Raw genomic sequence first — 25,232 nt, 5'->3', positions numbered from 1 at the left:
CTTCATTATGAACTGAATCCCTCCTTCAGCCTGTTTCTTGCACTGTTCCTACCAAGAACTGTGTGAAACGCCAAGCACAGTGCAGGCTTTACTCTTGATTTTAATGGCCTCTGTGTATTTACTGCAGATAAAGTAGCATCTGGCAAAGCACAGATACTTCAGGAAAATTTCTAACTTTCTCCAACTGATGGTTAATCCTGAACCAATGATGGATCCTTGTCTTCCTTCCTAAACAACCTATACACCGGACAACAGAAAACCAGAATGTGCTATCAGATCCTTCTTAGTGAATTACTACTGAAGGAAAGTGCTGCAAAGCTGCTATTTCATAAACACTTCATTAAACCCTAATGTGACTAATGTATTTGTTATTCATGTGGATTTAAATTTATTCTTTGAGCTGTTTGTAAATCTGTTTCAAGGCAGCTAGAGTCAACAGTCTTCACATTGCTCTCACGCTCTTCCCCTCATTATCACGGTACAGTTAATTTCTTTTTCCTTCCTACACCTTTACTTTGAAAAACTCATCTTCGCTCTTCAGCTGAGAAGGCAGGCCACAATACCACAAGACACTGTGTAACAGTTTTTAGAAAAAAAAAAGTATTTTTTATGAAACAGAAAATGTGTTCTAGTTGCCAAACATGCCTAAAATTATCCTCCTAATCAATATTGCACAAGCATTTTCGGTGAAATCTCTTAGCCACTTTCATTAAGCAATATGAAATGTAAAATAAGGAAATTCAGGAAAACGGAATGCAGCAGTAATTATGGTGCTAAAACCTGGACTCCATAACAACAGTCTAATCAGATGTTAGCTTCTTGTTTACTGTTTAAGAATGCAAATTCAAATGCAAAAGTCAGCAGTGAGCTGAGCTCATGCTCAGCTTATGCTTAGCCTATCCCCTCTCCCCATTCTTGTATGTCAAGATCTATTTTTAATGCTGATTCAGGTCAGTGCAGAGTCATTCTGCTCTTGGGCATTTGCAGGCCGCAGGGCAGCGCCTGGCCCACTCATCGCTTTGCAGAGGGCCTTTGATAACAGAGTTCTTCACACTCTGCTTATGAAGAGCCTGGTCAGGGAGCAGTTTGGAGGCTGTGCTCCCTAGTTGAAGTGCTGACATGGCCTGTGGCAAAGGCTGGGTTTTGGGGTGTGCATGGGGCTGCTGCTCTACTTGCTCAGATCTCCCACCTCTCCCACCATCATTGGTGGTACCACTCATCCCCACTGGAGCACGGCTTGGTGGCATGTTGGTGACCTGCGACCACCACCTGTGGCACAGAGCAGCACCTGAAAGGCACTGTGCCCATCGCCAGGGAGTGGGTCTCTGCCCATTTAAAAGAAAGACAAAAACCCTAACACTTTCCTAGCTTTGAAGAGTGAAGAACACACACACAAAAAAAACCATCCCCAAAACACCCCAAAAGGCAGAAAGGTCTGGCTGAGTGCAAGTCCCAAGAACAACTCTGAAGATTTTTCAGCAAGAAGCTGATTACAACCAAAACAGAAACCCTTCTCCCCAGATAAAGCCTAACTGGAGGACACATGGATGCGTGACAATTAAAATACACCAGCCTGTATAAGGCTCGGTGCCCATTCACATTGAAAGCCTTTGCAAGCTTGCCCCTACTACCACAGCAGCCACGAAATAGTGATCGATGGTGCTGAGAGGCCGGGGAGCAGTCTGTGAGGAGGAGGGCTGGCAGTAAGCACATGGGGTGGGTGCCAAGCACACCATGGATTCCCCCAAAATCAATGCAGTGGCTGCAAAACAGGTACTGGATTGCTGGTGAGTGTCCCATCTGCAGCCTGCCACGGGGGCACCTGGTGGCTTGTGATTCTTCTAGACTTCCCCTGAACTGAGGCAATGACTTCCAAGAAGAGGCTGCCTCTGCTGCTGCCGCCCTTGCTGGGTTTTGTGATGTGATTTAGCACCGTTAGCAGCTGTGGCAGGAGCTGAGGAGGAGGCTCTGTGGTAAACTGCTCGCGGCAGAGGCGTAAAAACACTTTTAACATGTTTGTTTTACGCACCACTGTCTGGGCCCACACGTCAAAAGTGTGGCCAGTGCCTGGTATCTTTGAAGACCAAGGGGTGCTTAGGGGCTGTGTCTGCAGGGAGCATTTCCAGTGACCCTGTATAGGACAAGGACCCATCTTTTCTTATGAGTGTTCTAAATCAGAAGGACACACTTGCCGTCAGCAGGGATGAACAGGTGCTAGCACAGAGCTATTTTGATCGAGCAGGAGGGGAGGGGAGGTTCACCCCAGCATCCAGGTTACCTAAAAGTCACTGGTGCAGCAATGTAGCTGATATGCAAAATGCTCTTAATTAGCTTAATCCTCTGACGATATTTCTAAAAATCTCAAATTTTCACACATCCTCGTCTCAAAAATAATTAAGAAAATCCCCCTTGGTGGCTGCTGTGGGGAATTGTTCCTGGAGAGCATTTGCATTACCTTGACTTGCTGGCTTGCACTGCCACCCCAAGCTGGGCGATGAACCATTGCTACGTGTGGTTATCTAGACCAGCAGATGTTGGATGCAAAAGAACCATACCTTGATATGAATAAGCTGCTGTGACCACGGGGGTCAGAAGTGTGCTGATCTGCACCCAGGACAGAACAGATCCAAGCAGGTTGGATCTGTGTTGAAGAGACAGGTCTGCACTGTGGGCTCTGAAAAAAAATGGGGATTTACCTCTCCCCACAGTGGTTCTGTATGAGTGATAATGTTAGAGAGAAGAGTGCCCAGCACACTGCTAAAAAACCTTGGGTTAAACTAATGTTCTTTCATCTGAAATATGGTGACTGCCAATCCCACAGCTAATGGTTTTGATATTCGTGCAGCATCCTCTGCCATACAGACAGACGGCTGAGCATGTATGAAGAACAATCAACAGACAGGCACCTCCATTTGCCTCAGTGTATCAACCAACCCCATGGTACTGCTCATGGGCTCTTGTAGAGCAGTGAGGTTTTGGGGCCAGAAACCTTCTACATCCAGCAGACAGCACCATAAAATGCCAATCTTGGCTGTGAGCACATAAGCTGCAAAGCCACACTTCCAATTCTAAGTATCTCGCAGGTTTAAACTTGCCTGGCTGTGTTCCCAAGCAGCATCCTGAAGCACAGGCCCACCCTCCTGATGTAGGTTTTATTTCTTACTAAAGATAGGCTCCGCTCCATCCAAAAATCAGTGATTCTGAAAAGGATTTTTAAAATGTCATGAATTGAAATATATGGGTGGATTTGATATGTTCTGTATAGATTTCACTGTTTTAACTTTCTGTAAAGGATTATGTAAAATTTCCAAACGAAGTAACTTTGAATCAGAAGGTGACTTTCTCTTGAAGAATATCAACACAGTATATCTGAAACTTCTAAAGTTTCTTTCTGAACGAAGGGGGTGGTATTGCACAATTTGTTGAACTCACCTGTTTCCTACCTGATGTTTCTATTTGGTCTCATCAGCATTTTGCAGTTAGAAACTGATGTTTGTATTTTTATCACCAGGCCTCACCACCTGCATTTATCTTGATCATTTCAGCATCCACAGTGTCCATTGACGACAAAGACTAAGGAAATGAGATGATTTGGGGATGCTTGTCTCTGCTTACGAGGTGTTCAGTGTGCATTTTATAAACTTGCTGGAAGTTTGACTCGTGTTCTGATTTTGATGGCAAAAGACACAGTTATTCTCAAATAATGGCACATAGCTCTGTCATGCAGATTGCTTCCTATGAATGCTTATCCTTCACAAAAAGCCAGACTCCTCAACAGCCTGTGACTTGGTGTGTCTGTGGCTTTGCAAAGTCAGAGAACCAATGAATGTTTTCTGGCAAGGAGCAACTTGCTAATTTGGGTTGGGATGTGATTCGTGTCATACCCTCACATCCTTTGTTGTAGTTTTCCCAAAATGATTTGCAACTGGACCTCTCATAAATCCTGACCTGGGGAAGGCGATGGTGGTGGGATGAGATGGTTCTGCAGGTCATGCACGTGCCAGGGTGCGGACAGGAACACAGAAGATGAGTCCTGAGTCACCTCTCAATCCATGGGGGTTGAGGAGGGAAAATAAACTCTTGCAATACCTTAGAGAAGCACCACAAAAAGGCATTTACAGAGGAAAAAAAAAAAGATTTTAGAAAACAATAGGAATTTTTATAAGCATGTATCGATTTCCTTTCTCTAAAAAGTTCTGCAGAAGCCATATTCATCATATAACTTTCTACAGTAAGGCCAGATGTAACATAATATGAGCTGGCAAAACACACAGTCCTGTGCTCACGTAGCTGAAGAACTGTAGACATTTTGCCTCTCTCCAACATGTGTTAATAGACATTGATTTTTCTACTCAGTGCAAACTACCAAACATGCTAATCCCATCAGGTAAAAAACCTCAACACTTAGATTACAAGAATTTTAAAGTTGTTATTTCTCCCTGTCTTTTCTTTTGTTTACTTCAAAATGCCTGATACATTGGGGACAGAGGAGGAGGGACGTTGTCGCAGCCTCTCTGTGGAATTACACCAATAATAACATTTCTTAAAAAAACCTATATTCACATACAGCAGAAATGCCAAAATAGGAAAAAGGAATTTATTTTTCTTTCTTCTTCATAAGCCACTCTACAATGTAAAACTTGGATCCCTCAGAAGGGCAACACTGAGGAAAGCACGTTGCAGTGACTGCAGTGCAGTGCCAGCAAGGCTAACAATGCTTGGCAATTGCTTCCCCATTTTTATTTATGATCAAGCTTAAAGATCCACGGAAGGCAGCAAATGCTAATTTTCATCTTTTGATCCTCCACCTTTCTAGTAACACTGCAGCCTGTGGTCCTTGCACAAGGATGAGCCCTCCCGTGCCCCACACAACAGGGGCACGCACCGCCGTGGCAGGGCCCTGGGTGTCCTGTGTTTCCTCCAAGCGCAGCCATGGGCCACCTTCCCCCGTGCCCAGGCGCACCCTGCCCCGCATATAGCCGGGCCCCTCCTAAGGAACAGGAACAAGTTCTGGCACTGTGCTATATCAGCCTCTTGGGCCTGAGGCTGTTCTCCCTCTTCATGGCCTCACCAGGGGAAATCCTGAATTTTTTTCAAGTTCTTTAAAAAACCCAAACAGCATAGCTTGGTAAGTGTGTTATCTGCCCAATTGCGGTCTGGTGTGTTTACCAAAACTTACTGTTTTTTAGAAATTGAAAATATACACTATTCCCATTTATAGTTTTGTAAAGTTGATGCTTCACTGAAGTTCTACTTACTCACTACAGGAAAAGTTTTGGAGAAATCAATGTTTTGTTTCAGCATTTTTAAGACAAAACATACCAGAACGCTACCTCACAACCAGTTTATCTACTTATAGGCTGGTTTGCAGGCAAAAGAACCAAAAGTGCTCAGCAAAGATACTTTACCAGGAGAGGTAGGAGGAAGGAAAGAAAAAAGCGAAGCAATTTTGAGCCAAGCCAATATTTTTCTATTTTTTTTCCTGATTGTAGGAATTACAAAGAAAGCGTGGATAGAGAAAATATTAGGCAATAAAACTTACAATAAAGCTTACCACAGGGAAGTTATGAGGACTGAATATGGATACCACCTGCTGCATAAGTATTGTGAGACTTTCATAAGATTTCAGAGTTTACATGAGAACAAGGAGCACCCTGGCTGGGCTGGTGGCCAGGCTGCAGGCAAAGGGTACTGGAGTCCTCAGATGATGAACAGCTAACTTTGATCACAGTGACTGAGAATTCATTTATTCAAGAAGATTAAAAAGCTGAAGCTTTTATGACTTATGTCCGGTATCACAAAATTGCCAGATGGGCTTGACTGTGGGAAATGAGAACAAAAGGAGTTTGGAAAGAGGGTCTGCTGGGGAGTTCCCCCATCACAACTTCTTCACCACTTAGTACACATGTGCAATTCATTGCTCACATAATGGAATTAATTTTCTGCAGATTTTGAAAGTTATTGGTCTGAAGCACAATTCTGAAATACAAGAAGTTCATTGTGGTCCCAAACTCCTACGTTTAGGTGCCTTTGTAAGCTGCACTGTCGTATCACCTGCAGGCTGCAGTTTCATCGCTGCACATGCAACACACACGCAGACCTTGCAATCAAAGATCAATAAGAAAAGATACATGTGGTAAAGCACAGGTAGGGACAGTGAGGCAGTTATAAGTAAGCAAGGCAATAAGTGGATCAAGTAACATCCAGAGTGCCCACACCAAAACCTACCCTAATACTGTCCAACCCCGGGGTTGCTGGTAGAGTGGGTATTACATTGGCTATGGGTGCAAGTACTGCAGCAATCCAGACAGCGGTGTCAGTGGTAATAGGAAATCTGCCTGGTGGAACAAGCAATACAGTAAGTAATCAGATTTTAATACGAAAATGTAACACTTTTCTAAACTGGATGAAACTTATTGAGACCTGATAATCTTTGCAAGCCTGAATAATGTTTGTGTGTATTTAAACATCTTTTAAACATTTTAATATGTTTTAACCCTTGGAGTTTTAAAAATGTTTTTAAGAACAGGCTCACATCCACGTACATTTTCTGCCGTGTGTTCCAGGCTATTGCAAGTCCTCCTATTTATGGATAAAAATGACGCATGTTCGCGAGTACTGCACAGAGGTATACATTATCCAGCAAGCTATGTGACACCTCTGACAACCTGCCTTTTAATATCTGCTTGCTTGATATTTTCTCTTATTTAAAGGGGAATTTAATGCTGATCTGAAAATGCTACTACATTTCCCATCCCCTGGATTCAATTAACACAGCAGGTGGGAAATCAGGATATTGTGACAACTATTCTTCCATCTCAAAACTATGTAGCAATTTATATTCTAAAAGGTCTCAAATACTGACGTGATAATTTATAGCATCTTTGAATGCTTCTTTGTACTAGTTAAAAATTCAGACAAACCTGATTTCACCACAGTCCCTGAAGCTCACAGTGAAAGGAAAAGCTGCGAAAACTTTCTCAGCTCAAAGCTCTGTGACTGCACGTGATGACTTAAGCAGCAGAGTTCCCATCAGGTCTCTGGAAATGATTACAGGGTTTTTCATGTTGTCACCATGGAAGATAGTGAAAGTGTTAAATCAGGATTTGAAGGATCACATTCTTACCATTCATAGAAAATGGAACCACATTGTCTTCCCTCTGCAGCCGACATACTTTAATGCTTCCTGCACCTCAGCATCAGCTAGGCTTTTCCAAGTTAAAACAAAGATAGGTTTGCACAAACTTACCTGGTGTAATCAAACAAGGCACACAAGTGCTACCCGAAGCCCATTTTAGAAAAGACTTCTTATACTTCATGTATGTCTAGAAACAAACACAGGTTTTTTTATTTGGCTACATTGTTGTCTTGAGAGCAAAACCTGGTGAAACGTTGAGTACATTATTCTTATTATCCTAATTTTGAAAGCATCTGTGATCGTGGCAAACTATGCTAGAAGCTCTGTACAAACTCGGAGAAAAAAGATGGTTCCTGCCCTAAAGAATCAGTAGTGTGCGAGTCTCATGCTGCATCCCTTCCGGCTCATCATCTGTTTCTGGGGTTATGCACTTTGCCTCTTGCAGGATCCTCCCACGTATCTAAAAACTCCCTCACCATTTTAGCAGTTAAATGTATTGTAAGCAGCACACAAACAAGTTGCCTATGCGCATGTTTCAAGTTGCTGTTTCTGTGATGACCTTCTTTCATGCTCTTTCATCTCTAAATTTAGGTAGCTACTAAAGTGGGAGTTTAGCAGATTCAGTGACACAGGAAACACTAATGCAGAGACTGTACATAATCACTCTTAAAAGAACAGCACAGATTATGAGACAGTGTAATTACTATTCCGTAGCCAAATGAAGTTTATTTTATGAAATTGCACCTTTCCAAGTCTAATAAACCATCACAGACATTCACTCAAGACCAACACATGCAGCACAAAATCAAAAGTATTATTTAAGGGCTGACACCCAGAACTCGGAAATCTCTTCACGTCAGGATTGCTGTGTCCGTATTTGAACAGATAACATCGTAACTGCCAGGCACAGGTACACCTTAAATCTGAAATGTAATCCTTTAAATAGCTGCCTCAGTGCCATCTAATGAGGGGAACATACTGGAGAATCACAGGAAACAGTTAAGAACGTGAAATAAAGTACTGAGATTCAGAAAAGTATAGTACAGATACTGGGACTGTGACTGAGACACAATGATACAACTATACCAAGTTTTGTGAAATTGCAGAAAAGTTTTACCATGTTAAATTCTGATTTGTTATTTTCAGATTCAATAAACATGGTAAAATAGGAAATGTTCTATGTTGTTTGGGTGAGATAAATGACAAGCAGTTTTATACCCTGGATCGTATACAGAAAATCTGATTAAAATATTAATAATCTTTGTGCTTATATAGATAATAAGATAGTGTTAAAGTTTTTAATCACCCTTGTTCTTAGAAATCATACTTCCAGTATCGTAGTCAAAAAGCTTTCCCTCCTTTTTGAGAAAACAGCACAAGCACAGCCCAGAAAATTTGTTAATTCTTTCTTTAATAAAGCGGGCTAGATATTCTTCCAGAGTAAAGATACAAAGTTCCACAACTAAATGAATACCCAGTCAAAATAAGATATTGCCTTTCTGCAGTACATACAACTGACATGACATGCAAGAGACTTTAAACAGTCGTAAATTACAGATGTGAGATAGAGTACAACAGTCTCAGTTACATATCTTAAACCCATATTAGTTTTCATCAGTAACTTGCAATGCACATATTTTTTCTGATTATTGTTATTTATGAACATTATGAGCAGGTCATCTTTGGGGAAAAAGAATGATCTTGTATTTTAAATGACAATTTCTTTCTCGATACATTAACATAAGGCAAGACAGGGTGATGACTTGACATTTTGTCTAACTTACAAGTTTCTGACAATGACTATACAAAATTTTAACTATCTCCGTACTGTGATCAAGTATCAGAGACAACATATGTGAGATGGGGAAGGACACGGTATAACCAAAGCAGATTCATTTACTGGAATTCGCTCCAATCTCATTTGTATAATCATCTCTCTGCTTCTGAAGATTTTTATCATATCCCACGGCATGACAGGCACTCAGCTCATCGGTATTCACTGATTAGTGAAAACTTGTTAGAAACTCCCAAAATCTTTATATACTTTTAGCGCTGTTTTAAAATATGCAATATTAAAGATACAACTAACTTATAAAAATAAAAGAACTGTACAAATCACACTCTTCCATTGGCAATGAGACTGTTCAAGAAAATAGCAATGTGATCCCTGAAACAAACAACCAGAACAGAAATCAAAAGACTGATGCTTAAAAAAATAAAAAAAGAAGTAAAAACATTTTCCCCTGCCAAAGTACTAGAATCTTTGAAGGCTTATGTATCACAGAATATAAAACTCTCCTCTCTGTCCCCAGAATATTTCTTTCCTCTTTCCATAGGTACCTCTTGAACAGATTCCCCTTTGTTGGTGGTGTGGCACAAGCCTTGCTGAATGGGTTAAGGCTAGAAAAGCTTGAAAGACCTAAATAAATCAACAGCCACCTAATCCCCTGGCATTCATGCAAACTCAGGGAAATAAAATAAACCTGAAGACAGGCATGCATGCTGAATTCCAAACTGATTTTCTATGAAGCTTAAAATTAAACCAAAATAAACACCACTCCGAAATGTTATGCATTTAAGATCTTTCAGATCTTTCATCTAAACAGTCATCTGACTGTTCATATCGCTCTGTCACAGAGATGTATGATGCTATGCCTGCTCATAACATTCTAGCATTTTATCATTTTACAAGGCACAAATAATGTCAGAAGAACTACACGGCGGCTTTTGAATGTGTAAGGATACATCAGCTACCATGTAATTACATGCCAATTATCTCTTCATTGCAGTCACTGACACAGACCTTGTAAAATCTAAGACCAGCAAACTACATGCCACCTCACCTTTGGAATACGGTACTTAACTCCATGTACAATTACAAACTAAGCAGCAAATAACTACCATTTCTCAGCTCCATACAAACACAAGCTTTGCCATGCAATTATGAAGTTGTTGCATGGTATAGCGTATATGCATTTTAAAAGTAAATAATGCATTTTTTTTTGCTGTTGTTATAGAGGGATTTTCTAGCATTCCCTCCTCAAGCTAGTTCTCCGTAGGTCCTACAAGAGCAGGCGTCCACTCACCACCAGTTTCTTTTTGTGAATTCCAACAGAGTTTAAAGGGATCAGCAGTACAAACCCCTCCCCCCTGTAACTACACGAAAAAACTGTGATTAGATGTACTATGTACTTGATGGGAAAGAAATACACTTTTCCATAGAAGAACAAGTTCTAGAGTTAATTAGAACTTTCTGTTGGTTAACGCTGCGGCACCAGTATGTTTTTCTTGACTAGAAATGTGGAAATTGTATAGCAATATATGTAAACAGAGTCTATAGAAGATAATAGTAACAAGACATAAAGTGCTTTTAATTATAAACATCTCATTTCACTTTGCACCCTTCCCTGGTAAGTTATCATACTCAAGCTAGTTTTAGTTCAACTGGCTCAGGTCTACACTATGAAATACTATAATTTCCCTTGCACCTACTCTTTTAACCATGGTAATCTCAATAAAACAAAAATGCCGGGTGTGTTTGTGTAAAAGTAGACAGATATAGTGAGGGAAAGAGGTGAACTGGGAACTCTCAAGAGGAAAAAAAGTAGGCAAACGGAAATAAGGCTCTGTTGTATAGGTCCCCATTCTCAAGGAATTTGTCACACATTCTCCTGTAAGACAGTGCTGAGGAACAACTACACGAACCTCTCTGCCTTGAACACACTTCAGGCTACTGCCAGATGAAAACGAAGATACTAGGATCCCTCAACTGAGAACAAGCTTACTGCCAGGATGATGCTCTTCGTCTTTCTGACATACATTCCTTGCTTCTCTAATCACAGTCTCTGAAGAAACAGTACCCCTTCCTACTCAGAAACCCAGTCAAGCATATTTTGTAAAAGGATGATATTAAATCTAGCTTGCCTTTGCTGCTTCGGGTCTGATGCCAAGTATCTACACATTTCCTAATCCATTATGGTACCTAGCACATACTAGTCTATGTTTTGGGAAAGCAACAGTTCTATAGTAACAAAGCTCCTAAGTAACATAACTCTATAACTAAGAATAACTGTATATTAGAACTGGGTTTTACTGGGTCTTTATTTAAGGCAGTTATTAAAAGGTGTCTATTCTTTTTGAAGAGTTGCAAATTTGTGGTCTTTTTTTTTTTTTTAAATTTAGGCTTTTGGCAGCTGAAATGGGTTACCTTTGTCTATTTTCTGGCCTTCCAATCCAAAGAACTATCCAGCCCGTGGAATCATAGGAATTTCAGCTGAGGTGTAATGACCCACCTCCCAAACTCTCCCAACCTGTTTCTTTAGAGGTCCAGTGGGCTGACAATAGCAAAGTCAGAATCTTTGCTGTTATTACTACTGTTGTCATCAGGGCTGGAGCTCAGGTTGCTGGAGGAGGCTGAAATGGAGCCCATCAGGGGGTCAGAGAACATCAAAGAAGAACGAGATGGAGCTTCTGGCTTCACTGCTGCCTCCTTGTGTGCCTGATGGGACTGCGCTGGCTCCGGGACAGCACTTCTACTTCCTTCCTCTTCTTTGGAAACCATAATATAGTCATCAGCACTCTTGCTCTCACTAGTGCTCGAATCAGTCGTAGTCTGTGAGACAACAGCACGGAAAGAACTTAAAGTTAGTATCAGCTTTACCACTTAATGAGGTTTATGATGCTTGTCAGTGTATGGGAATGGGATAAAGGAATAATCATTATCCAAAAGCCGAAACGCCAAAATCAAGAAATAAAAAAAAAAAAGTGGGTATTAACTTTGGATGAAATAATTTATTTGTTATTTACAAAAGCATAAAAGCTAATGCTCTAAAAATACATTATTGGCTTTAACAGCCTTACATCTTTCATCATCATAGTGCATCCATGTAGTGATCACAGCAGCTAGTCATCTAACACATACATTACAGTCGTGAAGATTTTCAGTAATTATATTCTCACTGCTGTCAGTTTTCTGTGGAATTCATGAAGTAGCACTGAGGAATTTTTTGCTGGTTTGCATGTACAATGGCGTTTTGGAGCTTGTTGGGAGAAGGGTTTGATATAAAGTTTCCTAGTAAAACCCTGACTTGCGGAACCTGAGCCGTACACAGACCTGTTTTAGTATACACCAGTTCAGGTTTGGCAGATCAGGGCTCCCAGGGCTTCTAGGCGTAGTGTCGTTGAGTGTTTCCTAACTCTACGAGAAAACAAGGGTCCGGGAATCCTTCTTCTGTCTGGTTAGACCCTGGGAAATGTGTGTCCCTGTGCACTCAGGTAGTAGATCAAGACTACACATCAGCATACCAGAAAAATCTCTACAAACTGGCAATCTTATATTCCAACTAGCCATATTCAGGAGAAATCCAGCTTTTCAACAGTCAGAGCTATATGTATTTAGAAGGGAGGACTGACGTATACAGCAGGGTGAGATTTCTCACTTGTCGACAACTGGCAGCCTATTAGGTTCTTGCAGCCCAAATAGACAACACTTTGTTTTCTTCTGCAAGAGATGCATTCAACTGCTATCCAGCACTCTGCTCCTCTGACAAGAATATGACTGCTTTCTTTAGTTGCTGTCACACAAAATATTTCCATCGTAATAATGAAACCTGCCAAGCAGCCTGTGGGGACAAGCATCCTTAAGTAGAGTGATATAGAAACCAATATATTTGATTACATTAATGCGAGACTGAGAAAAAGGAGAAGTAGAGGGGCAGCTGGGTAAATGTGTATGTCAACACGTATGTCAACTACAAGCCCTTCAGCTGTGACTCTTCCACCAAACAAAAAATGTAAATTCACTTTGGGGTAAAAGAGAGATTGCAGGTATTAGAGAAAAAAAGAAAGCAGTAACAAAGAAGAATAACAGGAAGAATCTCAATGAGTTAGAGCCTCAGCACAGTATATAAAATCGGAGTATGGAGGTCATCACAAGTATCAGCAAACCATAACTTGGGTTACAGTATTCATAGCCTCCAGCAAAACTTATTTTGCCAAATTTATTATAACAGATGAAAACGATTTTCTATTGCTCTGATTACTGATTATAGAGCAGAACTTTCTTGAAAGGGAACTCTAGAGTAGCTCAGGGAGCAAAACCCACCAGTGATTAAGAATGACTGTAATATGAAACGAGGGAGCTGGAAGTCTTTGGCTGTTATTTACGTAGTTCCAAATTGTTAAAAGTCACAAACAAGATAAATATCATCTGAATGTGAAAACATGTTGAAATACAGAACTGTGAGCTGTTCCCTTCTAAAACTTATATGAATGAGGATTCAAATATTTCCCTTTGCGGTAAATTTTTAAAACATCCTGGTTTTATAATTTATAAATTTTTTTTGTGTTACCTACATAGTATCTAGGTATAATACTACTATATTATTATCTAGGTATAGCATTTTGTTTTGTAATTAACCCATTTTAATACTTTCTCATTCATCTTAAATCCAGACTATTGGTTACAATTTTAAAGGTCCCAACATAAGACAGTTGTCAAACGGATAGAAATTTACTTCTATTAGTTTTTGATACTAATTCATTTTCCTCAGACGACTTCATAAAATTCATACCAAACCAAGCAGAGTGCTTTTAAAAATATCAACAACTATCCTGTGCTGAGTGCTATCAAAACGGATGTAAAATTTCCTGATCTGCGCAGAACCAGGGTAGTTCAAATGTCAACAACTTCAAGCACTTTCCATGAAGTTAAAAACAAACAAATCTATCCTACAAGGAGGGATACTTCACTATTTAAGCACTTCTGAGCCGAGACACCATTTGTTACTAATTAGCCTTTTGCTTTCATCTGGCCTGTTTGAAATGCTGTCTTCATGAGCTGTCAGTCAATCAGCTGCCACCTCCAGGGGGTGAGGACACAGGCAGCGCACAACCACGGCTCTGCTCCACCACCGTGTTGGTGGTCGCCTGGTTTTGTAGGAACCCAATGCAGCCACAAGACAGGGTCAGGTGAGGCTTTTGTGGGAGCTCTAAATGCCATGTGCAAAATTCCAGCACGTTGTTTTTCCCCCTGGACAACAGAAATATACATTTCTTTAAACAACCACCGTTGCATAATTCACCTGGCTTCTTTCCACACTTCTATTTAAAACCTCTCAGGGAATGCAGTACAGTCTCATATTGCAAAATTATACATTTTATTATTCCAAGCTATCAGGATCGCACTATTTCAGTCCTCGCAGCCTTCACATCCGAAATGGCTCCACCTTGCGTAGGGCGACACAGATGTTACCTGGTGACACACTTGCCCAGTGAAGTTGGCATTTTCCTTGCTGGCACCCCAAGGATGCTAACAGGGTGTCTCCCCTTTAGCAGTGAGCCCCAGCAGGGGCCCTCCATCATAAATATTTTGTGCTGGTGTTGCAATTTCCTAAATTCTGCTTCCAAAAATGTGCTCTTGCGCAGTTAAAAAAAGCATCCTGCCCTTTAATAAAGGGAAAGGAAAGAAAACTGCTCACCCCAGTTTCTGTCATTTACTGTTGTGCTTTGCAACACTACTTTTCATTCTACCCACAGTTTTTGCTTCAGTTAGAGAGACCTATAGCTCACCAAAGTATCAGAGAAGCAGCAGAGCATAGACATTGACTCCAAAATGCTATAAAAGGGCTTCCTGTAAATGTTTGCCTATCCCTGGCATACACTGGTATTTTGGTACTGATATTTCCAGAGGTAAAATACCTCCTCCCTTTTTCTTCTGCCTGTTTCTGTTTCAGGAAACTCATGCTGACGTGAACCATGTTTTCTCCCATCTGCTGCCACTACTGAATAAATGAAAAATGACAGAATTATACTTCCAGTAGCTTTGAAAGTTAACAACCTTACGCCCGATGCCATATGGCTTCTCCAAACATTTTTTCCTGATGAATATCAGCTACTAGGGCAGGCTTATTTCAATTGCCTTCATACTGTGAATGAGTTAAAACTAACTGTAAGGATGCAATTCAACAAAGCTTAGAAGAACAGCGGCTCATTTTGCCTCCTTCTTTGAACAGACATAAAGGCAAGATAATGTGTTAATTATCATTCATTATTTAGCAACAGAAGCCTTCTGTTTGTCAACTGCAGGCTGCTACCAAAGCCAAACATTCAAAAAAATGCTCTATTTCTTTGAGCCTTTATCTTCTTTTTTTTTTTGCATTTTTAATTTTGCAGCTTTCCTTTCCAAAGAAGGGCTGTATCCTTACCCTCCCTTTCAGAAAGGGATTTTGAGGAAAAAAAGAGGAAGAACACTTTTGAAAAAGTAAAGATGATAAATAATTTATATTTATATAACAACCAAGCACAAAAGACCAGATTTTAATCTCAATTATACGACAGCTACACCTGTAACTTTTCCAGCTGTCCTAGAAAATATAATTCCAGCAGAGAAAAATCTCTACAGTATAAGTCACATCAAACAGAATTACATGCATTACCAAAGTCATACAAAATGTAAATACAGTAGAATTTCTTTAGCAAGAACTGCATTAAGTGATCTAGAAGTGGTTGGAATTTCTAATCCCCCTGCAGCTCTCAGTAAGTACTCCCGGATTGACCCAGGGCATCAGTGCAGCCCATTTTCTTCAGCAGAGCTAAAAGCCTGGGCTGTGGCCCAGTTTGGGCCAACAATTGACCCCATCAATTAACAGCCGAGTGTCACAGCCCACTAAATTCAGCAGTGTTATTTTCCTGTGCTTTAATAAAAGGGCTCCAAAGCTTTCCTCTTTTTGTTTGATATTAGACACCTTGGTTAAAGATGATGGGCTTGGAAATAAGCACAGACCGCTGAGATACTAACAGTCCTCCTGGACTGCCATTTCTAACCCACATATTTTCTTTTTCTTTTTCATTCTGTTGTGCTGCTGCTCATTATCATAACTGGAGCTTCCAGAAGATAAAAGGAGAGGACACTAATCCATATGAATGCACTGTACCTCCAAATGTAGACCATACAGTGCTGAAGCCTCATTAATGCTCTGCAGAAGCTCAGCTTGCACAACCTCTACTCACGCTGCTCGTAGTTGGATTACCAGCAGCCTCATGGAGTGCACAGAAATTGCGGGACCCATGGACACCTCTCAGCTCCTGTGGCTGGATGTATACCTTGACTACGCCCTGTGGTGGGACCTCATTACATATCATCCTGCAGATTTCCATTGGAAAGAAACCTGCACAGACCAGGCTTCACCTGCTCCACTCCCAACACTCAAAGTGCAATGCCCCAGCGCCTCTGCTCAGTCACACATGGTTTAGACCAACATCTAAGTAAGGGCTTCTCCTGCATGAGTAAGGCCTGCACGCACTCATACAGTGAGCTGTTATCTTATATAGCACTTTATCTTCCAGTTTCTAGAATAAATCCAAGTAAAAATAATTTAAATAGTAGTACTGGCTGATTTGGCAAGAAAGCAAAAGATACTTTGTATAAAATGCTGGGAGATAAAGGGCAAAAATAGGTCATTATATGACCACTCCACTACGATCCATCAGTTTAACCTATGCCTTTATTATGGCAGAAAGTAGAGATTAGAGAGACAACAGCTAAAGAAGTAAAAAAAGCTTTCTAGCAAAGCTTTGCTCTTTGAACCTGCCATTACTAAGTAAAAAAAAAATAATCTCAGTATTGCTTCTAATACTGAAATACAATTAAAGACAATTTTTTACATAGAGTGTGCCAACTCAAGAGGACTGTGTGTAATAAATCAAAACAAGCCTGTGCCATTATTTGAAAATGAATATATATTTCATCTAGTTCCTAATTAAATTTGTCAAGAGTTAAACTGCAGACTCAGGTAGAATCCGAGGTGATAGTGCTACCACTGTTGATAATCTCTGTTTTTGGAGATGGGCATTATCCATCGAATAGAATAATCACCAATGTCAATACCACTGTATCACATACAAGTGTATCAGTATCAGGGTGGCAGACTTTAGAACTCTAATATTGAAAATGATATAGACATGTGCATATACAAAAATACTTGTTTTTAAGACCTCATTTGAGTCAGACTGAGTCTTAGACAGAGAGGGACCTTTTAACATGAAAGGAAAATACCTCTTTCTCTGTGTGAACTTGTCCTGTGACTGTATGGTTTGTACGTGAAAACATTGTTTACTGATTCAAGGAGAAAGTCAATACAATGGAGTAGAAGGTAAAAGCAACCTCCTCGCTATTTCCTTTTTGGCACTGGCCATGGATACACTGCAATGCAGATAATCAGCTCTTACATAATGGGATTCTGGAGGACAAGGACGATGAGAATAATCAACTGATATGAGAACATTTACCTCCAGTTTTTACATGTTTTTGTAGGAAATTAATACATGATTCTGTAATTCAACAATCTGAAAGAAGGAGCTCCCCGAACACTGCATGACACTTAAATATCTGTGTGTAGAGCATAAGGCTACAATAAAAATAAGGACAGTAGCTAGAGAGAAACTTTTAACCATGTCTCCATATGCACCAAGAAAGCTGGTGTGTTCCCATGTAATGTCTGGACATGCTAAAGGAAGTCTCAAAAAATATCAGCCTAATTCCATCAATGACCTGTTTGAGATATTTTATCTTACCTGTTGTCCTGTGATGAACTGTTGCTTTGTCATAACAGGTCCCTTTAGGACATCACCTGTCCCCTTGTTCTGACTGTTGGAACAGTAATGATCATCGGCTATTGTGATTTGTTCATTTTCTTCAGCTTCCAGCTGGCTCTGGTTGAAACGCAGGGAACCTTTCAGGATGTCCTTAATCTGTTGTTGAATGGGAGGGAAAAGAACATCGATTAGAAATTTGGAGGAATTCTAAGTTTTCTAAAGCTTTGTGCAGCAAGCTTTCATACACCATTTCCCCAAAATATTTGCTTTGAAGAGATAGGAAGCAAGTCAATATTCTTATCTATATTGGCTATAGATATAAGTATCAGTGAAATGCGATTGTATCAGGGTCTGGAAAACAAGTATCCAAGAAATCTAAAGGGAAACTGTTAAGATTATTCCCTACCTCATTATAGATTTAACATATGTCACATTGGTCCTGATAAAATGTATTTTGAGGGAGCAGAGGACAGTATAATCAGAGCTACAGATGCTCAGCAGCATTCTCATTTTATGCACATAGTATTTTTTTCTTTTAATTCAATGACATTCAAGTTTCACCCACATTTAAATAATGGGGACATAGTCATGATAATTGCCTAGCATGTACATTTTGCATTAAGAAAGGTGATGGTGCGGCTTAAGCCCTGAACCTGGTGTTGCACTGCCTCAGTTATGGTTTGAGCGCTCCAGAACTTTTCAGAAGCAAATACCATGCAAGCCATTTGAACTCTTTATAGCTGAGTTTTACCTTCTAAAATAAAAGTAAACTGCAATGCTTGATGCATTAGTATTAGTAAAACAGTTACAAGACAAAACAGCAATATACAAAAAGAATAAAAAGGAGAAAAAAAGAAAGGATTAATAGCACTGAAGGATACAGGAAGGTTCAGTTAAGCAACAGTTATACCTGCTTCAAACCAGCCAAGGAAACCAGAATTTCATCTTCTTTTTCCAAGTGTTCTTGTAATATTACTTCCTGAATATTTCCTGCAAAATCAAAAGACAAAAAAGGTAAAGAGAGAATATTCCCTAAATAATCTCTAATGTGCTGTCAACTTACCGCTGACTTATGTTCTCACCACAAAATCCTGTGATCTGCGATTACAATTTCGCACACAGACCTAGAAGCTGACAACCTTGTTAGCTATGGAGGTGAGGCCAGCCCAAGCCTGGCACTACTGCCAGGAGGCCTCCAGCAATGCTGTGCTGCTGCAGGCTTCTACTGCCCCAGTGTACCAGTGGGCTCAGGCTGCTACTGGCCCCTAGAAGAAAACATCAGCCTCTGTGGCTAACAGAGTTACATACAACTTTGAGCCTGAAAAGGTTTTGGAAAGCACTCAAGAACACTTACAGGAATCTGATGCGGCTTGCAGAAAGGGTTATGTAGGGTAGGAGCTCAGCTATCTTCATCTTGATCCTGTGGCCACTGCAGGTGCAAGAACCCTCTTCTTTATAAAAAAACCTGAAAGTTTTGTTCCCTTTCCAATCCCTGCTTTTAAGTAAAAGATCTGGGGCTGAGCAAAATTTATTTGACAGAAGAGCAGTGCAGTACTGTCACTTCAGAAGACACCTGACTTCCATACCTACAGTGCTGTCCTCCAAGGATGCATTTCAATAATCTGGTATAAGGTGCTTGCAGAGTCAGGGCTGGAGGCTGCTAATGCATCTGAGCTAGAGCTGTGGTGATCTTCCCTGTGTCAGGGAAATCCCAGGCAATGCTGCAGTCCAAACCAGCCCCTAGAAATTATAGCTCCAATAGCTCTGCAGAGTCTTCAAACTCTGTCAGGTCCTTCCCCAGCCTCCTAGCTCCTACCTTCCTCCTCAATTCTTTAAGAAATGAGCAATGATTCCTAGTGACAGATTTGCAGAATGAGATGGTGTCTGTCAACTGAAAATGAAAGGGTACTCTTTTGTGCCGCTCCTGTCCTACATAGACAGAGCTGAGCCCAAATCCCTCAGTGACACTCATTTGGGAACAATGTTTTGCTGCTCATGAATATCTGTACCCCAGGTGCTGCACAGTTAGAGCTTTGTACCATTAATCCACACCTACATTGCATTTGCTTGTCTCTAAAAATATCCTACATGTTCAGGGCCTGAACCAGTGAAAAGCCAAAACTGTTGTCACAGATTATGCTGACAAGGACGAATATGATGACACTGCCAACTTTGACACAACATGAAGTTTCAAGTAAAAGCATTGAGCAATTTGGTGTAAGCTTTGTGTTTACAGAATAAATAGCAAAAGAATGAGACCTGGGAGGCTGGACAAGGAGAAAGATTAAAAGTATAGAGGTGGATTTAAAACCCACATATAAACACAGAAGTTTGAAATTGTGTGTGGGTCAGAAATCAGTAAAGTGTATAAATGAAGAATAGAAATGGCAAAGAGGTGAAAGGATCCAAGCTTAACGACTAAATGAACCACTAAAGAAGCAATGTGAAGAGTAGAGTCTAGAGCAGTAGGTGACAAGAGTCCGTGAAAGATGGTGTAATCAAGGTCAAAAGCAACAGTGGGGGTTTACATTATTTAGCACCCATTATTTACCACAGTACAGTGGCAGTGTCCTGTAGCAATGAAGTCAAACGCAGTAAAATTGAAAAATGTCTAGCATAAATCTTATATCAGAAAGACACTGCATTATGAAGGTTAGAAATAATATAAAACTGTATCTTTTTGCAAATATGTAGCACCATGAATGGAGAGAAAGCATAATTAATTACAAATTTTACTTGCTTTTTTACATTTTACATCTAAATAGTCTAGTCTCTCAATTTGGTAAATAAAAGATACTAATATTTACTTATAAAATAACACTTTAGATCCTGATTTCCACTGTTAGCAAACAATGTATGATTTCCTACTTTTAAAAGGTTCAGAGCTCGAAACATCAGAAGTCCAAAGCCTTCACAGGCAGGAAAGCAATGCTTAATCACAGGCTGAATCACTGAATTCAACTGTCTTTTTCATTTTGCAGCATTAGAAAGAAAAGAATCTCTATAGTCTTTGCTGCACACATAAATTAAACCCATACATTAAAATACTAAGGTATGCATACTGACTAAGCAGATGGACCAAGAAAATAGTTCAAAACAAACCTCCAACCTGCTGAAGACCAAATGAAGGAAAACCAAAAAAAATGAGGAAAATAAGAGCGAGACAACAAAAGCTGAAAGGCATTCCACATGATGTGGAAATAATCTACTATTATTTCTGTTCTTTAGAGATGTTTTATAAGTCATTATTTTAAAAAAAAGAAAGGAAAATAATACATCATCGCTACAAATCCAGCTGTAACTGTGTTTGAAGAGCCGGGACACTGAGAAATTTCGAAGAACTTATGAATTGAACAATAACAGCCAGCAGTAAAAAAAAATAAAAAATGTTCATATCATCACATATTTACTTTAACAAGTTTAATACCAGATTTTAATACTAGTTTCAGAGAAAAAAAGATTCAGAAATAAAAGGTTGGAAATATAGCAAAATTTTCTAATACTGAACTGTTGAGTTTCTCACATTCTTCCTTCAATTTGCAGCACCTTTAAAGTACAGTATGACATATGTCTTGGCTACACAGGGACTATTATTTTTAATCTGTTAAAATCAATAAAATGAATTGTGGAAAAATTTCCACTTTTTTCCACTTAGAGTTTGCTCTAAGACACAAGTTTAGACTCAGAGAGCACACTTCTACGTCACCCAGAAAAATGGCCCAAGATGCAAATCACTGTAATTAGCCACTCTTCCCCACAGTAAGTAACAGTTGTGACACAAGGTCATAAATTGGGATGTCTTTCTCTAGTGCAATGAAACAGAATGAAGGTTTCCCTGTGGAGCTGGCAGCGGAGCCTTCTTCTTCTAAATATGCCCTTGAACTGCACGTGGCTTCTAATCTACTATCCTCATCCCTTTTGAATGCAGATTTTATTATCCACCAAGTATGGAGTCCAAATTTATCAGTCCTTATTCTCTTTTCCTGGCTAATGAGTAGAGAGGAATTAACAAAAAAATCCTTGGACAAGAGCAGCATACAGGCGATGTGATTTTGCATGAGTGCCTCCTCAATCACATCCTCCTGCTGGGACCACTCTTTGCAATCCATGTGGACTGGAAGCAGAGGTGGGAAGAAGAGGAGGGATGGCAAGTGACTCACTACGTACCTCTGCAGCTGCACTACCATGAATGGCTGTGCCAGGGCTCAGCTGTCCTTCCCTGAGGGACTTTCAACCAAGCCTCTTCCCACTGTTGGGGGGGACCTCCCAGGGCACTCAGTTGCTGAGATGAACTGGGAAACTAAGCTCTCAAATGCAGACAAAAGCTTTTTATTTTACCTTTCTGTATCTGAAAAGATACCCTTATAATTGTAAATATTTTAAAAAACACTAGGTCTGTTTAGAGTGCTAGGAAGCATGAGGTATTGCTCAGCTGAAGGACTTTTACATTAAGCATTCTATTGTTCTTCCTTCATAGATGTTACCATATTTTGAGAGAAGTGCTTTGTGCCTATAAATGAACTGGCCGTATATTGATTTTTTTCCTTATGCGATGCTCTATTGCAGTCCCTCACAGCTTTAATGAACAAGTTTTTACAAAATAATAAACTTCTTTTTGAAATGCAGATACCAATTAGGAATGAAAACACCTTCCTACCTGTAAAATAAATATTGATACAATGAATCAAAACCACTCATCATGTGATTTCTATGTTATTAAAAAACCAATCCAGTTTGAGTCTATGCTATAAATATCTACCTTATTGGGATAGCTGTTGTCATTCAAAAGTTAACAAAATCCTATATTTAGGAGACTAAGGCTAAGGTCAAACATTTCTGGCTACCTTTTGTTTTGTTTTGGTTTTTTTCTTTCACCATGATTGCATTTAGCTGATGCCAAATGCTTTCTGCAGAAAAAGAAAATATTTCTGTTTCGCTGAAGTTCTTACCAGAGGAAAACAAAAGGTGAATTTTGCAACCTGTCACCAGGTGGTGGGAGCATTGCTGCGAGATGTAGGAGATCCCAGACAGCCATTACGTGATTCTGGATTTGTTTCAACATAGAATCATAGAATCACAGAATTGTTTAGGTTGGAAAGGACCTTTAAGATCATCAAGTCCAACCATTAACCCAGCACTGCCAAGTCCACCACTAAACTATGTCTCTAAGCACCACATCTACATGTCTTTTAAATACCTCCCGGGACGGTGACTCAACCACTTCCCTGGTCCAATGCTTGACAACACTTTTGGTGAATAGATTTTTTGTAATATCCAACCTAAACTTCCTTTGGTGCAACTTGAGGCCATTTTCTCTTGTCCTATGGCTTGTTACTTGGGAAAAGAGACTGACACCCACCTCGCTACAGCCTCCTCTCAGGTAGATGTAACAAACTTCTAAGTTCCACAGAATGAACTGTTAGACCCTAACTGTACTCTTGCCTCAGCCTCTGAAATACTGGAGCTGTAAAACCAGTTCTCTTCAGAAGTCAGCAATGTTATCCACTATTACGACTGCCCTCAAACAAGACTCACAACCCAAGGGATGCCTTTTCAATAATTGATTAGAATTAATTTTGGGTACTTGTTGTCAAATGAGCAGATTCATTTAAGTTTGATAAACAGTAGATCAGTAAATCAATAACCACTTCTCCAGTGAGACTGTGATCAGCTGCTGTGATACACTTTAAAGCCAACTATAACTAGACAGGAATAGCATGCAAATGATTGTATTCTTGTTCTTCTTTTCTACAAAATACAGAAAAACAAAGTATCAAGTAGTGATTTGGGTAGCAACAGGCTAGTTGAAACAGCTAAGAAGTTGGATGAAATGTATTTTTAATTTCTTGCTCTTACAGTTATCCCAAATTGTAAATAAGTTCACATGCAAACACACTGTAGAAGTATTTTTTTAAAAATCAAGATTTCTATTTCCTTACCCTAACTTAATTTCTAAAATTTAAACTGAAGACATGCTATCATCCTCTGTACAGAGATGAAAGAGGAAAATAATCCACAGCAGCTCCTAGGAGGAAAATTAGAGAAGGCTTATGCTCTTTGATGACTGAACTGCTACATATTGCATGATGGTGTGTGCAGTCGCTGCTGAGTTCCCTAGCCAGTGAAAGGGGCTATTCAAGACTTTCCTCTCTGAATGTGGAAACACTGTTAGGCTTGGCCTAATTATTTGAGAGGCTTATTAAGTAAACTAACTTTCACTGAAAATTTCGCATGCATTCAATACAGATTCTGCAAGAAACCCACCCAGAACTGCATCTAATGAGTGGGAAAACTAGCCTTCTGTAGACAAGGTCCTCTCAGGCATCCCTTCATGCCCACCCATCTGGAAGACAGACCTGCACCTTTTCCCTTCCACCAGAGAAGTGGGAGATAGGCAGAGCTAGAGCTCTGCAGGATGAAGGCACAGCACGGACTTAACTTTATACTGACACAAAATCAGAGGAGATGAAGAAAACTGAACCTGGAAAGAACTTTAATGACCTTGTTCTCTTAGGTTCTTTGTTTTCTCCTCTACTGCTGTCTTTTAGCAGTGCATCTCTCTCCTAATGATTTCTATTTTAAGCCAGTCTCTGTGGGGCCTTTCCAGGAAGATGACTCCTGCTGAGAGGAGCTAACTCGAAATGGCTGTAAGCTTTATTATTAATTCTGCCTTTCTACTACTAGTTCCTGATCAATGACTTGTGAACAATCAACAGTGCCAGAATGATGTTAAATAGACTTTTTCACCCTCGCTTTCCACTACTGAGAAGGCAGCTCAAACTCAGAATGTGAATGCAAATGCAAAAGTACCTTCTCATTGCCAAAGTAGGCAGCAGTAGGAGGAGAACCGAGTGCATTACTTTGTCTGCTTATTTTCTAAAAAACAGAAAGCAAAGAAATCCCAAGGTTCCCATAGATGCCAAATCACAGTCAACTCTGTGGACTCATATTCCAGTCACTTTGTATGATTGTTTTTATGAAATCAGGGTTTACAGAAAATGGTTCCAACATTTCCTGCACAGTATACTAGCAACAGCAAGACTGCTTTATCAATAACATTAGAGGGCTGGGAATTTAGTTTCTGATAATCAATTTCCCCTCTTATAACAACATATACTTCTTTCCTACCTGAACTTGATTGGACTTTGAGCAGGAAAACATGCTTTCTCCTTAAAATTGGACCGAAAATCTGCAACTTAACAGTGGTTTGTGGCCTTTCTAGAAAGACTACACTGCACAACATAGTGATATTGTGGTTTAATAATACAGCTCAGGATATTTCCAAATGCTGCATTTTTTTCCCAGCATTAAAAATATTAATGAGAGGAGTTGCGTTTCCTTCTCAGAGTTTATGATCTAAGCGCTGATGAAGGCAACACCACTAAGTAGCCTAATTTTCATTTATCTATCTCATTGTGAATGTCAACTTCTATTGTAACAATTATGCATTATGTTAAAAGCATCACTCAGCAACATTTGAGTGTTAAAGAATTTAAAGATC

General features: G+C 39.9%; 1 protein-coding gene across 4 annotated transcripts in view; it reads right to left on the bottom strand.

Annotated features, from left to right (window-relative positions):
* Window positions 1-8,528: 8,528 nt before the first annotated feature.
* TBC1D5 (TBC1 domain family member 5) overlaps window positions 8,529-25,232 on the bottom strand; it is a 323,581-nt gene continuing 306,877 nt past the window's right edge. For all 4 annotated transcript variants that reach the window (XM_064444307.1, XM_064444304.1, XM_064444309.1 and 1 more), the window contains 3 exons: window positions 18,642-18,721; window positions 17,711-17,887; window positions 8,529-11,750 (listed from right to left, as the gene is read on the bottom strand). In XM_064444307.1, coding sequence (XP_064300377.1) covers window positions 11,457-11,750; window positions 17,711-17,887; window positions 18,642-18,721 — 551 coding nt within the window. In that variant the 3' untranslated portion in view covers window positions 8,529-11,456. The remainder of the gene's footprint in view (window positions 11,751-17,710; window positions 17,888-18,641; window positions 18,722-25,232) is intronic.

Source organism: Phalacrocorax carbo, chromosome 2 (assembly GCF_963921805.1).
Source record: "Phalacrocorax carbo chromosome 2, bPhaCar2.1, whole genome shotgun sequence".
Lineage (NCBI taxonomy): Eukaryota > Metazoa > Chordata > Aves > Suliformes > Phalacrocoracidae > Phalacrocorax > Phalacrocorax carbo.
The sequence above is the reverse complement of the archived record's forward strand: the minus strand, read 5'-3'. Positions and strand labels throughout refer to the sequence as shown.